Source organism: Globicephala melas, chromosome 16 (genome assembly GCF_963455315.2).
Source record: "Globicephala melas chromosome 16, mGloMel1.2, whole genome shotgun sequence".
NCBI classification, from domain to species: domain Eukaryota; kingdom Metazoa; phylum Chordata; class Mammalia; order Artiodactyla; family Delphinidae; genus Globicephala; species Globicephala melas.
Genome location: NC_083329.1, coordinates 57349474 through 57363815, shown reverse-complemented (window position 1 = coordinate 57363815; position 14342 = coordinate 57349474). Strand labels below are relative to the sequence as shown.

The 14342-nt window shown below is 47.4% G+C and overlaps 1 protein-coding gene across 1 annotated transcript in view; it reads left to right on the top strand.

Annotated features, from left to right (window-relative positions):
• The first annotated feature begins 7078 nt into the window (after window positions 1-7078).
• Window positions 7079-14342, top strand: part of LRMDA (leucine rich melanocyte differentiation associated) — a 1109211-nt gene continuing 1101947 nt past the window's right edge. The window contains exons 1-2 of the mRNA XM_060286382.1: window positions 7079-7193; window positions 13076-13176. Of these exons, the coding sequence (XP_060142365.1) occupies window positions 7164-7193; window positions 13076-13176 (131 nt within the window). The 5' untranslated portion in view covers window positions 7079-7163. The remainder of the gene's footprint in view (window positions 7194-13075; window positions 13177-14342) is intronic.

The window sequence follows — 14342 nt, the reverse complement described above, 5'->3', positions numbered from 1 at the left end:
TGTGCATTTGTGTGTCTGTGACAGTCTGTGCCAGTGCAGTCATGTATCAAGGTTAGTGATTCTTCTGTGTTTTCTTCTGCAAGAAAATTGCAGATGCTTTATAGGGCTGTAGAACTTTTGTGTGCCTGTGAATGTCTCTTCTTCCAGCTGCAGCATCTTGAGGTCTCAGCCCACCTGTGCTCTGGAGCCATCCAAAGCCTGATGCAGTTGTCCTGGGATACTCATCTTTCTGGCTGGGGTGACTCTACCCTTGGAAGCACTTGAATTCAAGTTCACCACTCAAGCACAAGCAAAGTGACAACACGACAACACAAGACTAAGAGAACGCTCATAGCTTTTGCATTTGCTGTTCCCTCTGCCTGGAAAACCCTTCTGCCAAGTCTTCTCATGGCTGGTTCCATCTTATTATTCAGACTTCAGCTCAATTATTGCTCCCCTTAGAGAAGCCTCCCCAGAACACCCCACAGCTGTCTGAAGCTGTGCGGTTTGGGCATCACAGAAGCATTGTGAGTGGGGCTGAGGTCCGGTCCATGCTCTGCTCATCCAGGATTTCACAGGAGAAAGGCTCTGAACTTCTCACAGAAACCTTGGACATTGTATCTAAATTAGCATCTCCACCCTGACTCTCTCTCACATTGTCTGCTTTTGTCTTCATAGCACATGTCAACGCTTTCTGAGATTATGTATTTCACAGACTTGAACTTATATTATTTATCTGCTTGTTACCTGTGTCTTCCCTGTAAACCTCATGGGAGTAAGGACTGTATCTGTCTTGGTCCTTATTCTACCCGCAGTGCTGACACATAGTACGTGCTTACTAAATATTTACTAATGAGTATATTCGCTCTCCTTATTTTGGGGAGCTGTACATACTTACTTGTATTTTTATTTTAGTAATAAATCTCTCCTTAGATCAGTTAGTCTACGTTTAAGGAAACTGAAGATGTTAGGAGTGAAAGAGTCTCCATGGGCACCCAACTGGATAGTAGCAAAGCTAGGTCTTGAACCCAGGACTCTGGCCACTATAAGCCTTGACCAGCCATTCATCTGACCCTCAGCCTCGGGTGCTGGTGGTGCCAGGTGCAGCTGACAGCTGTTTTGCCCCTGGCTCAGAGCTGCAGAGAGAGCTGGGCTTCCTTTCGAAGAAGTGGGAAGAGACACTAAATTAATACTGGTAAATCATGCCAGAACCCTCGTATGCACATTATTATTATTGCCCCCCCATATATTCTAAAATAATCCCTGTAAATAATTATAAAAATAAATCTCAGTGACAAATTTTTTCTTTTATTTCCAGGAACACATTTATTCATGCTAATCTCTTCAGGGGTAGGACAAATTGGAGCACTGGGTAGTGAATACAATTTGCAAATAGGCAATATAAGTAGAGAGAAAATTAATATGTATTCCTCAGCACTCTAAAAGGAGAGGAAGAACATTAATAGCCATTTCCTTGCAGATATAACTTTGAAAATGTTATTTCTGATCCATCAGCGTGGGGCTCCACATGAGGAAAATGGTTACAACGTGACAAGAAGTGATTAGATGTGAAATGGCATCTTTCTGGCACTCCTCCCGTCTCTTTATCCTGTTCTTATTGGGACATAGGAGGAATCATGTTTTGTTCAGAAGATCACAGCTCTGGCCTGGGATCAGCTGCTCATTGGCTGGGTGACCTTGGGGAATTCCTTTCTACTCTCTAGGCCTTGGTTTCCATATCAGTAGCTGGATTAGATGAAGCAGTGAATTTGGGTTATCACAAATCCTAATTACTTGAAGGTACTTGAGAAAAATAGAGATGCTACGGCACCACCTACTGAATCAGAATGTCATTTTCTGAGTTCTATATATTTTTTTAAGTGACATGCTGAAAGTCTCATAATTCTTTTTTTTTTTAAATTTTATTGTGGTATAATTGATTTACACTGTTGTGTTAGTTTTAGGTGTACAGCAAAGTGAGTCATATTGAGTCAAAGTGAGTTATACATACGCATATATCCACTCTTTTTTAGGTTCTTTTCCCATATAGGCCATTACAGAGTATTGAGTAGAGTTCCCTGTGCTATACAGTAGGTCCTTATTAGTTATATATTTTATATATAGTAGTGTGTATTGTCAATCCCAATCTCCCAACTTATCCCTCCCTACCCCCGCACCGGTAACCATAAGTTTATTTTCTACATCTGTAACTATTTTGGTTTTGTAGATAAGTTCATTTGTAGACTTTTTTTAGATTCCACGTATAAGCGATATCATATGATATTTGTCTTTCTCTGGTTAGTTCCATATATTTTAATTGAGGTTGGGGGAGGTTCCTCAACCTCTAAGTGGCAGAAACTTTCCAAGCCAAGCTGGGATTCTGGAAGGGTAGTTGGGGCTTAGGCACTGCTCCCTTCTTCCCCCCCGCTGGACAATATAAAGTTGAACAGGTTCTTCTGGTCAAGGATCCCTTTCCCTCTCAAAAGTCCAATATGAACCCCTCTCCCCAAGTCAGAGATGACCTTGCTCCTGAGCCCAGCTAAGGACTTAGAGTATCTGTCAAGTTCCAGGCAAATTGGGGAATAAGATTGGTTTCTCATTGCTATTTTCAGGATTTGTGAAAATAATGCTAAGAAATCAGCAGATGGCAGTTTCATTTGTAAATTCTTTTTTCCCCCTGCCTTTTCCACGCCAATCTCCTCCTCTCTTTGTTTTTAATTACAACGTAGTATTTGCATGTTGCAAAAAATCACAGAAGCAAAGCAGAAGCCCCTTTCCCACTCACCTTCCCCAAACCTGCTCACTTCCCCACTCCTTGCTAATGTTTGTATTTTAGTAGAGAGACAACAGAACCTTTTAAGATCTAAAGAGAAGGGAAATCTGAGGCACTGAGAATTAATAATGATAATAATAATTATGATAATAGTAAATAATAACAATAAACTAACATCTGTGCGACGAATACTCATGCCAGACATTATGATTGCATTTAATATATATTAACATTTTTAATTGTTCGGATTGGGAGAGCGGAGATGTGTTTTGGAGTATAGATCATCCTCAATCCCCTCACATGTGTGCACAAACTGCAGAGAGGGGCCTGGAAACCTTCCCTCTTTCCTACACTTCCCAGACTCCTTCTTTTAGGCTGAAAGGAGGCTGCTTCGGCAACGAAGAGCATTTTGTATGCAGACATCCAGCTTTTTTTTTTTTTCATTGAAATCTAATGTGGTGAGTCTGAACTAGGGGCTGGGGCGTGATTAATTACAGCAACCATCTTAACCTGCTCGGGCTGAGCCTGAAAGAAACGAGGTCAGGCTGAACAGAAATTCAGGATAGAGAGGAATGCTAATAAAACTTTGTTAACTGGCCCTGTCTTTCTTTCAGCTGCTGATGCACGGAGTTGGAAGATTTAAGGAATCAGTTCCTGTTTCGCTGGTTCTGGCCGACCCCAGAATCAACTCCCTTGATTGGAAATAAACAGGATCTTCCTTTTTATCCCCAGGAATGTGATGGAGGAAGGACTCTAGGGGAAAAGGTCTCTTCTGCCAAAGAAGAATAATAATAACAAAGATGACAGTGGGAATAAAATATTGCCCTCTTCATCGAGGGCAGTAAGGAAGTGTCTAGCTATATGTGTTGAGCCTTCTCACTCTCCATATATGCATGTTAGAACTCCAGAATTCAGCCCAGGTTTGATCTGAACTCTTTCTGTTCTGTGGTCCTCTTGAGTGTACTATACATATTGGGCTCCATGTCTCAATTTTGGTTTCAGAAAACAGGATTACAATTACAGCATTTAAGCTTGACATAGTACTGTAAATGTCTAAGCATGAACCCCTCCTAAAGGGTATATCTCTGTCATGTGTACCCTCAGCGCCTGGCACAGTGCCTGGTCCTTGGAAGCTGGGGCAGAGGGGCTATGGTATAAATGGGGTAAGGCAGGGGGTGCCTGCAGCTCCCTTTCTGTTGGCTGAGGAATGGGGTGAGGGGACTGAGGAAGAACTCGGATGACTGCATGAACTTTCCCTTTCCCTCAGTGCTCCTGGGGCAGGGGCAGGAAGAGCTGTGTTCAGGGAGAAACCCCAACAAGACTCATTCCCCCTGTTGACTTTTGTAAACTCCTTGTATTCCAAAGGACTCATTTGCCCACTTCTGGGCCAGCTGTATCTCAGCTTGCTCTCTCCCCTCCCAAGGGGAGGACCATGTTACCTAAAAAAACTTACCTTTTGCTATTTCTTTTTTTCTCTCCTTTATAGTTTCCCTTCTTTCTCTCTTTCTTTCTTTTTTACCTTTTGCTATTTCTATTAAATTTTCCTTTTTGCTCAAGAAAGTGATGAGGTAGAAAAATGTCCCCTCCCCACTCTTCCAATCTTCCTTGGTCCAGGGATACAGATTCTTTTTCTCCTTCTCCTCTCCCTCCCTTTTGCCTTCCTTCTCCTTGTTCCTCTGTCATGAAGACTAACTTCCCAAAGCTGAGCGGAGTAGGGAGAGGTGAATCCAGTCTGTTTCTAGAGAAGCCCTCCCCCACTACATTCAGTAAAAAAAAAAATGTTTACTCTGCTCAAGAATTTTCAATAGCTCCCTATAATCATCAGTTTATATTCATTTCTGACATTAAAGTCCACTTTTTTTTTTTTTTTTTTTTGCGATACGCGGGCCTCTCACTGTTGTGGCCTCTCCCGCTTCAGAGCACAGGCTCCGGACACGCAGGCTCAGCAGCCATGGCTCATGGGCCCAGCCGCTGCGCGGCATGTGGGATCTTCCCGGACCAGGGCATGAACCCGTGTCCCCTGCATTGGCAGGCGGACTCTCAACCACTGTACCACCAGGGAAGCCCTAAAGTCCACTTTAATCTGAGCTATCTTGAACTTTATTCTTTGTGATTTCCCAATTCCCTCATCCCTACAGTCAGCTGGCCTTCCTGATGTGTTCACTTAGTGGAGACCAGAGCGGTTGGGGAGGCATTCTAGGCAAAACCAACAACTAAAAGGTGAGCAGAGGATGGGAGAAGCAGGAAAGGAGGCAGGAAAGGTAAAGGTTGATGGGATTTAAAAGATCTTGAGGGAAATTAGTTTGATGATTTTGGGCTCAAGATTTGGGGCTGTATTATTAGATTGGGAGGAGGCCACTGAAAGATTTCAGGTAGGGTCAAATCGGGCATTTAGAATGATCTCCCTGGGGCTGTGTAGAGAAGGGAACAGCAGTGAGGGGGTTTGGAAAGGTGGCAAAGATCCCTGCTCACTTTGGTGTCATTGGTGGATAGTAGGGTCTGCAGAACAGACCTTCTATGCTCAGAAGACACAGCCGTGTATGGAGGCAGGGGCGTGGGTGAAATGACCTCAAGCACCCTCCTCCTGGTAGGGGGAAGGGGTGGGGTTCCAGTTTCATCTCTGAGTAGGTGTCAGTTTATTTCCACATGTTCTCTCCTTCGGGTCAAAGCCCATCTAGAAAGGGCAAGGGGAAAGTTCCCCGGGGGCGGGTAGAGAATCACTTCCTCCTTTTCAGGCAGGAAAGGCAGACAAAAGTGGACAATGGACTCAGAGACGGTGCATCCAGCAGAGAATGAGGGAGGAGCCTGAGGGGCTGGCCTGGGGCAGGAGGCCTCAGAAGATTCCCTTTGATCCCCCTTATCTCTGGAGGGCAAGCATTCTTTTTTGGCCTGTGGGGCCCTTTGTTGTAAGCATTTCCTGGAACCCACCAAGGTAAACACAGCCAAGTGTGTGTTCTTACAGCTCCACTTTGCTGTGTCCGCTCCTCCCAGCAGAGAGAAGGGCAGGCGGGTCAACCCCCACGGTCAACCCCCACGTTACAGTGCGTTGGCACCAGGCCTGAGAGATAACCATGACGGCCACAAAATGCTGAACCAATATCATAATCATCACCGTCAGCTGCACAACCAGGGCCTTCTAAGTGCTGTTTAGACACAGGGACCAATGAAAAGTCCTGTGAACACCCCCTTTGATGGAGATGGGGAGCTACAGTCATCAATAGGCCTACTGAGTTGAGATCCCTGGAATGCCTGTGAGATCTGGAGCCTGGTGCGTGAGGATCCAGTTTTCCCTTCTCTATTTGAATGGTGCCTATACCCATTGGTATGAAGGGAGCAGGATGGAAAGTCTAGTTAAGGCCGGGCTGCCTCTCAGCTGCAATAAGGGACGGCTGATAATGTGACATTGAATTGGATTCTGGTGATAGCTTTGTGCATCCTGGTGCTGGAGGTATGAAGGCAAAAATACAGAGAAAATAAGGGTACTTTCAGTTGAGAACAGGCATGAGCTTCCATTTACCCGTCCCCTGGGCCTAACTTCACCCAGACAGGAGGCAGCAGGGGCTACCCCTCACTTCCAAGTGAGGCAAAGGTGTGTGTGCGGAGCTGACCCCATGGATGACTTCCAGCCTCACATTTAACATTTCCCTGTGAGAAGAGAGAATAAGGGACGCCTGAAATTTGGGGACATCATTCAGCTCTTCTTCCCAGGGCGTATTCCTGTCAAGTGGGGTGTTATTAGCTGAGCCAGTGGTTTATTTATAGAAAAATTCAATTCCCTCCTGCTCCCCATGCAAATAGGAACTCCACCCCATCAGGTGTCCTTTCAATCTCTCAACTCCCCTCTTCCCCTCAGAGTTGGGGACAGGAGTTCCCAATATGCCCCTCCTCCCTACAGTTGAGGACAGTTATGTAATCCGGATTGTGACATGGAGGACAGTCCTGGCTCTCCACACGCCCCTGGCTAACGGCTGCGATGGGGAGCCCGTGATGGGAGACCTCCCTGCTTCTCCATCCCCCAGTGCGCCCCTACCAACGCGCCAGGGCTCTGGGCATGAGATGGGGCTGCTATTCCTGTTGCCCTGACCCTTCCTGAGCCGTAGGGTCCTGGGGCGCCCGGGGGCGGGGCACTGGGAAGCCTGGCGGTCTCGCCAGTGAGTCGGGCGCGGGCGCTGCGGGCACCTGTTGCGGCGCGCAGAGCGCTGAATGAGGCTCACCTGCGCGAGGCCCGGCCCAGCGCGGGCGGCGGGCGCACAGCTGAGCCGAGGTTCAGACGCCCGGCCCGCGCCTCGGGCTTCCGCCGGGTCAGCTGACCACCCAGTGCGGAACTAATAGCCGGCCCGAGCTGCCCGCCGCCGCCGTCGCGCTTCTGCTCCGCGCTCCGCACTCGGTATAGCGCGCCCGCCCAGTCGCCATGGCTGGGCTTGTGGTCAGTGGAGCTCAAGTAAGTCTGCTGGGGCCACCCCGCCCCCGCCTCGGCACAGTCGGTCGGGGGAGGGAGCCCTGGGGCGGGCGGCGTCCCGAGGTTAGACGGGGCTCCCTGCCTCACTGCAGGGGGCTGCGTCGGCAGGTGGGGAGTGGCTCCATGCCCAGGCTTACCCGAGTTTGGTGAGCACAGGCTCGGTTTTGCGCCTGGCACACCTCCTGGGTGGGAGGAGAGGGGAAGGCCCCCAGGTCGCCCGGGTCCCCTCCAGCCCCAGCGCTCACTGACCAGGGGCCAGCCCGCGGAGCTCTCCATCAGGCCGAGTGGGTAGTACGCACAGCCCACGGTACTTTCCCGGGCCCACAAAAAAGTTTTCTTTCATAACCAGAAGAAAAAAAAAAAGAACCTTGGTTAAAGAAACGTTTTAATATATTTGTCTGTACACCAATGCAGTTGTAGAATATAAATTGTAGCTATGGGTTTTTATTCCCCCCCCCGCCCCCCACCCCACGGAGGAAGGAATCTATGAAAGACAGTGAAAATCATGATGCATCCCTGCAGGCGCCGGGTTGGGGGGTTTTGCTGCAGACTTGCTCCGGCTTCTGACCAGAGGCCCCTAATCAGAGGTGGGTAGAAGGCTACAGTTCTCCAGTTTTATTTTGGTCCTGATTTCTTTAACAGGCGTCCATGGGAAATGGCAACACTGCAGTTTCAACCCGAGGTGATAGACATCCAGCTTTACTTGCTGTCAGCGCTGTAGTGAAGCCTTAGGTGTTAGTCATTGCTGGAGGGATGGACTCAGCCATTATGGGGACCAGGTGCCTTTTACTTGCTGGAGAAGCCAGGTGTCCCTTTTAAACTCTGATTAAGCCAGCCCTCCTCCTTCCCACCTTTCCCTGCACACCCTAGAGAAATGGTTCTGAGGAGTTGAGGCTCTCCCTTGGATTGCCTAAGGCATGTAGTGTCAGGCAGAATTAGATTTTGAGGTTACTTTTGGGCTAAGGGAATGTTTCCCCTTCTCAGAGTTCAGAAGGGAGCAGACCAGGGAGGTACCAGCCTGGGAAGGAGGTTTAAATGATGTATCATATTTAGCAGGCAGGGAAAAGGGACTTTCTGGGAGTTAACAAGGCTGCTGGGGGAAGGGCTGGAGGAGAGGGCCTCTGCCCAAGCAGGGTCCCTGACCCACCAGAACCTAGGTCTCTGCATTTCAGACCCATGGTTCTCTGGTAGCTTCTTGCAGCTTCATGGAAGACTTGGCAGTGGGGCTGCGCCTTCCTGTGCCTCCCTTTCCCTTTCTCTTCCCCTGTTTCCCAAACTTGATTTTTTTTTTTTGCGCCCCTTGATTTTAGCACATCCCAAACTGCCCAAGGACATTCACTGACCTGTGGGTGAGGCATTTTGGGCCCTTGGGGACAGTTCTAAACAGATGGAGCTGCCAGGGAAGGAGCGGAGCAGGCAGGTTGGGGAAAATGCCGTTGGGTCATTAGTGCGCCGTATTCTAAACCTCCTACATCAGTGAATCTGAGTGGTGGCCCTGGGGTTAGGGTCTTTTTAGCATTCTCCCCCTTGCAGCCATTATAAGGTACAGCACCTTGGGCTTCCCTGGTGTTGCAGTGGTTGAGAGTCCGCCTGCCGATGCAGGGGACATGGGTTCGTGCCCCGGTCCGGGAGGATCCCACAGGCCGCGGAGCAGCTGGGCCCGTGAGCCATGGCCACTGAGCCCGCGCGTCCAGAGCCAGTGCTCTGCAACGGGAGAGGCCACAACAGTGAGAGGCCCGCGTACCGCAAAAAACAAAAAAAAAAAAGATAAAGCACCTTGAATGTGTATTACATGGTACTTCTCAAACTTGGGATCCTTATAAAGGGGGGAAAACCCCACTTGCCGTGAAGTCCACAGTATTACTGTTTTTTATTACAATATTGCTTAAGTATACAAACATAAGACCAGATAGAACTTTTTCTAAGTTCATATTTAGAGACTTACAAGCCCCAAATAAAGGGATGGCTTAAGTGTAAAGATGAAAACTGTAACACCCATAAAATTAAACAATTTAATGAGATGGATGATGTTCTGCTGAAACTCGGTCACTGCTTTCAGTGCTGCTGTAGGCTGAGGGCCATCGCCCTGGGTTTGAGGAGTTGCACAGACCTGTACCACCACACACTCGGGGATGAGACGGTCCTCCCTACACGTTTCTCTGTAAAAATCTTTTAACATGGATCTAACTCCATTTGGTCTTCTTTTGGCTTGAATGCATCATTTATATTCAGTACGAAAGCCTCAATCTTCCTTTTCCACTAGCTTAGGATAATTAAAGTAGGGGCATTAATACAACTGCAGGTATAAATGCAAACTTGAAATTTGGGTACTGAACTCTCATACCCGAAAGACATTGGAATAAGAAACCCCTGCCACAGGGATATTGGTCTGATTCAATAACTATTTACCCAGTGGCCACTAGGTGCCCAGGACAGGGCTATGTACTTTCAATATGTAAACTTATCTCATTTCTCAATTTTAACTTACATTACAGGGTAATATGTGACTCGTGGGGCTGTTTAATCAGGGTTGACTAGTTAAGAGCCAGGTGGTAAGCTTTTAATAAATGTTAGTAGTTACATTATTCTTAACACCTTTGGAGGTGGTTCGTGTTTAACTAGTTTATAGAAGAGGAACAGACTCCATGAGATTGTGACCCATCCAAGATAATACAGCTAGTAAGTAGCAGCACAGGGACCCAAACTCATGCCCAGAGCTGTTTCTACTCTCACAGAGCTTCCAGTACTGTGAACTTAAAATTAAGAATCCCTCACCCCTGGGTGGGGGCAGGCATCCTAAAATAATCTCCTCTCAGTCTGACTACTATGGAAAAGTTCAGGAGCCAGACCATCCCAACTGCAAAGAGAAACCCTCAGTGTTCTGCAGTTTGGTAATTTTCTGCAGCTTCTGCTCAGAGGAGCTGGCTGTGTGTACATCTGCGTATCCCACCAAGACATTCTTATTTTTCCGTCTGGTGTTCCTCACTGTAAGGGTCTTGAACTTGATATGTTTTCATTTCCCTGATAATGGTGTCCTTTTCTGCCACGCAGGGTAGAAGTCTTGGGGTGCATGTTACATAAGGTAGGCAAACTAAAGGTACGAAACTTTGTCCTTCAGTTCACTCAACATCAAGAGAATTGACTAAATGCAATGACTTCTCACTTTGGATGGGCTCTTCTGTGCCATTTAAGATCTCTTAAGCTCTGTATTCCTTCTCTTGTTTGCTGAAGATGCAGACTATTTTTGACCTGGCTCTTCTGGCTTCCTGTTTTATGTTAGGTGGTCCCATGCTCCAGAAAGTTTCCTGACATCCTGAGAGGTCATGTCTTCCACTCAGGAGCACTTCTTGAATAAGTTTCTCCTCTCATTATGAGTGTTGGTTGCAGTGCCTGGCAGTGACTGCTTGCTGCTTTGAAGCCTTTTCCAGCCAATTGGAACCCTTCAACATGGTTGACTTAACTCACATCTCAAAAAGCTTCCAGTTTACCGTGAGGGTGGTCTAAGCATGCAGATGGCTTATCAAGTTGGTTTTCTTACGAAATTTTGGAGACATGGTCTGCATCTCTGTGGAATAGGAGCAAGTTGTGCTTTGTTTAGTTCTCTGGGGATATTGTGCTGTTAAGACCATGGAGTAAAACAAGCTGATGGAATCCTTGTTAGACATGTAATGAATGATCCGAATGCTTCATGGTGATAGCTGTCCTTGGTGTTTGTTTGCTCTGAAGTGGAATCCTACAGGAGAAAAAGGGGAGCAAATATCCCTCTTTCCCCAGGCTCTGACACTCTTCTGGGGCCTTCCACACGGTGTCATGAGGTAGCTCTAGAGCTTTCAGCTAGGAAAACTCATTTTGAAGCCGAAACTTGATGATAGATGCACCCCTGGATTTTGTTGATGAAGAAAATCCACATCCACGTGTGGATATTTAAGAATTCCATGGCCTGCATGTTGGAAGTCCTTATTCCTGGTGCAGGATGTGGTCCAGGCTCTATCATTAAGAAAGATGTGTTATAGTGGGCAGGCCTCTGGAGTGTCAGTTTCTCTGTATAAAACATCAGGGGTTTTGATTGAGTCCCTACTAAACTTCGCCCTTGATGACCCAATGAGGAAAGAACTCAGTTCCTACATTGAAAGCTCAGCCTCTCTGCTTCATATATAGCAGAGGTCTTGAATGATTTTGATGTGTACAAGATGGTGGTGCATTTTGGGTGAAAGGGATGGGTTTTCAGGTGAGCGCCTTGGGCCTTGGGACCAATGTGAACATATAATACAGAAGAAGCTGCTGATGGAGTAGACATTTGAGTGATGGAAATCCCTAGATTCTCCAGTCTCTCCTTAGTGTACAACTTCCATCTCTGCTTGGAAGCAGAACTTAATTTGTTACACAAGGAGTTCTGAAGAAAGATGGGTCTCGTGTAGAAAGGGGAGAGGTTATCATATTGAACTTACAGCTCTTTAGTTTCTAGCCTGTATCTTCCTAAGTCAAAATAATTTTATTGGAGTCAGCTATTTTTCTGTCCTTTATCCCCACTTTGTCTCCTCCAGGAATGAAGTTACTGAAGGAGAGTGAATACACGATGTTGTATCGTCAACGATGGGCCCCCATTGGATAAGAAAGGGTTGAGAGATGACCTGAAAAATTGAGGGTGCTAGGGTGCAGCGTGACTGTATTAGATTGAGCCATATGAAAGTACTGTTGTGTAGTTCTACAATGATCGAAATATTAGTAATTCATACAGTTTAACCCAGTACCTGAGGATGCAAGAAGGCCACCATATTCTTGTTCTCAATTAGGAATCATAACTTCCCCACCCCCCTGGACACCTCTCTCTAATTCCAAGACATCCTTGTCTGTGTAGAAGAATGAGGGTTTGCAGGGGGAAAGGATCAAGGCTACAGCCACGAATTTCTGCCGAGCAATTGGAGGTAGGGTCCTTTAGTGGGAAGGCGTCATGTACTGTGATCCACTGGTCACTGGTTTGTCTTACTGGTTTTGGAATTAGTTGCCAGTCCTTCCTGCAGTGTGCTATCTGTAAAAGTGAGTTTCAGAAACTCAGTGCTTGGAGCAGTGAGAAAGCCCTCTGACCTTGTCACAGCCAGAAGTTTTGGGATCAAATTTCAGTTCAGCCTCTTAATGTTTGGGCACACTCTAGGTAAATAATAATAATAATAAAATAAATAAAAGAATGCCTGAGGGAGCAGCTCTGCAAGCAGAGTGGGGTTGATTGCCAAAGGATCCCTGGAGGACAGGGTCTTGGGAGCTCTGGCCACCCATCGTTGCCCCGTCGCCTTTGAGTCAGCTTCGTTCAGAGTGTGGAGGACATTTTATATACGGTGGAAATAGGATGGGATTGGCGGTCTGGGGAGGTTTTCTTGTCCAACCCTATTTGTTCCAGCACCCTGCAGGTTGAATGCTGGTATGTGCATCTGCTCTGTCTTTTATGAGGTAATGTGCATCGCAGGGTATTTGGGGGAGGGTGGGAGCAGAGGAGGGGAAGCAGGAGAGCCAGAGGGGCAGCTGTTGGGAAGGCCCCTGAGCAAGAGGCTGATTGCTGTGATTATACCAGCGTGCTCTGACGTTGGGTTTTTTTTGGGACATCTGAATCAGGGCAATTTCAGTCCAGTTTCCATTGTGCTGGGATTAGTCTCCATCATGCTAAGTGTACCAGCAAAGGGGAGCTGTTGGCAGAGTCCCTGAAGCCCCCAAAGCTGATTTGATCAGGAAAACAGCCACACGTGGGGCTTCTCGTGTGTGAAGCGTGTGTTTCAAGTTGCGGAAGCAATCATCGGATCAGTGACGCAGGGTTGTGAGCAGCTGGGTGATTTCCGTTGGCCACAATTGTTTCTGTTCCATTTAATTTCCAGGTGTCCTACATAGGCCAGGACTGCAGAGAGATTCCAGAGCACCTCGGCAGGGACTGTGGACATTTTGCAAAGAGGCTTGATCTGAGCTTTAACCTTCTGAGGTATGTAACCTTCACAAGACGCAGACCAGGCCTGGGAGGCCCAGTCCCCCTGGTAATGGCCTGCAGATAAAAGACATCCCAGCTCTGCATAGGGTACAGGTCTGTGAGACCTGTGGAACCGCACCCCGAAGGTTTGACTCTGCTTCACATGGTTCTCTGCTCCCCTCTTTGCGCCGGTGAAAAAGCAGCAAGTGTGAGCATCTCACATGTGTCATGAGAGGGCCATCAGCGTCACTTTGTTCTTTTCCTTTCTCACTGATGTCCGTGCAGACGAGTTAGGATACTCTTGGGGAGAAAGTGAGGTAGAACCAACAAGTGCTTTGGGGGTGTTGAGGATGCTTTCCTGGATAACTCCGTCGCCCAAAGATTTGCCAAATCCCAGGTAGAGTGCTTTTGTGTGATGGAGTCTTTGCCTTTTTATGAATTGGAACTTTAAATATTTGCAATGATGATTTCTCCCAGATGGTATTTCAAAGTAATTCCAACACTGTTGGCATGGGGTAGGTGGGAGGGAAACTTGAACAACTGTTCCAAACTTGGCAGAGAAGGTAAGTGTGATCGTCTGTATTATTCCAATGGAGAAAACAGACAGTTGTTTCATTTCTTCCTAAAAGATTTTGAATTGAGACTGGCTTGGGGGCTTCGGGGAGGGAGCTAGGAGGTTCTTGGAAAGCAGGTATCAGTGGGACAAATGGGCAGGGATCTGGGTCGTGGCTTTTCCTAACGAGGTGGTTCCACACACAGGTTTTTCCTAAGTGTCCCCTTTAGAGCCATGCTGTCCTGGGAAGGGAACAAACTGTCTCAAGGTGGAAGGAGAGGTGAAGAGCTGGAATCCCACCCCGGGGCTTCTGTACTTTCCTACTTCCATGCTGTGGAGTGTCTTCTGAGTCGGGACACTTGGGAATTATGGATTCCAGGGAAGATGGACAAAATTCAGGGCTTTAAGGCACCAGAGGGTAGAGGGGAGTTGAAGCTAAGCCAGCAGAGCTTCTTGGGCTGGTGCTCAGGAACTCACAGCGGAGATGCATGGGCTCCAGGGAAGGGGCGTCCAGGGAGTTGTGTTGCAAGAGAGTGGGTGCTGTGTGCTTTCTCTCCCTGACTCCCAAGGGGTTTGTGTGCTTCTGGAGAGATGTGGAAACGGAAAAGTTGCAAAGTAATAGAGTGAT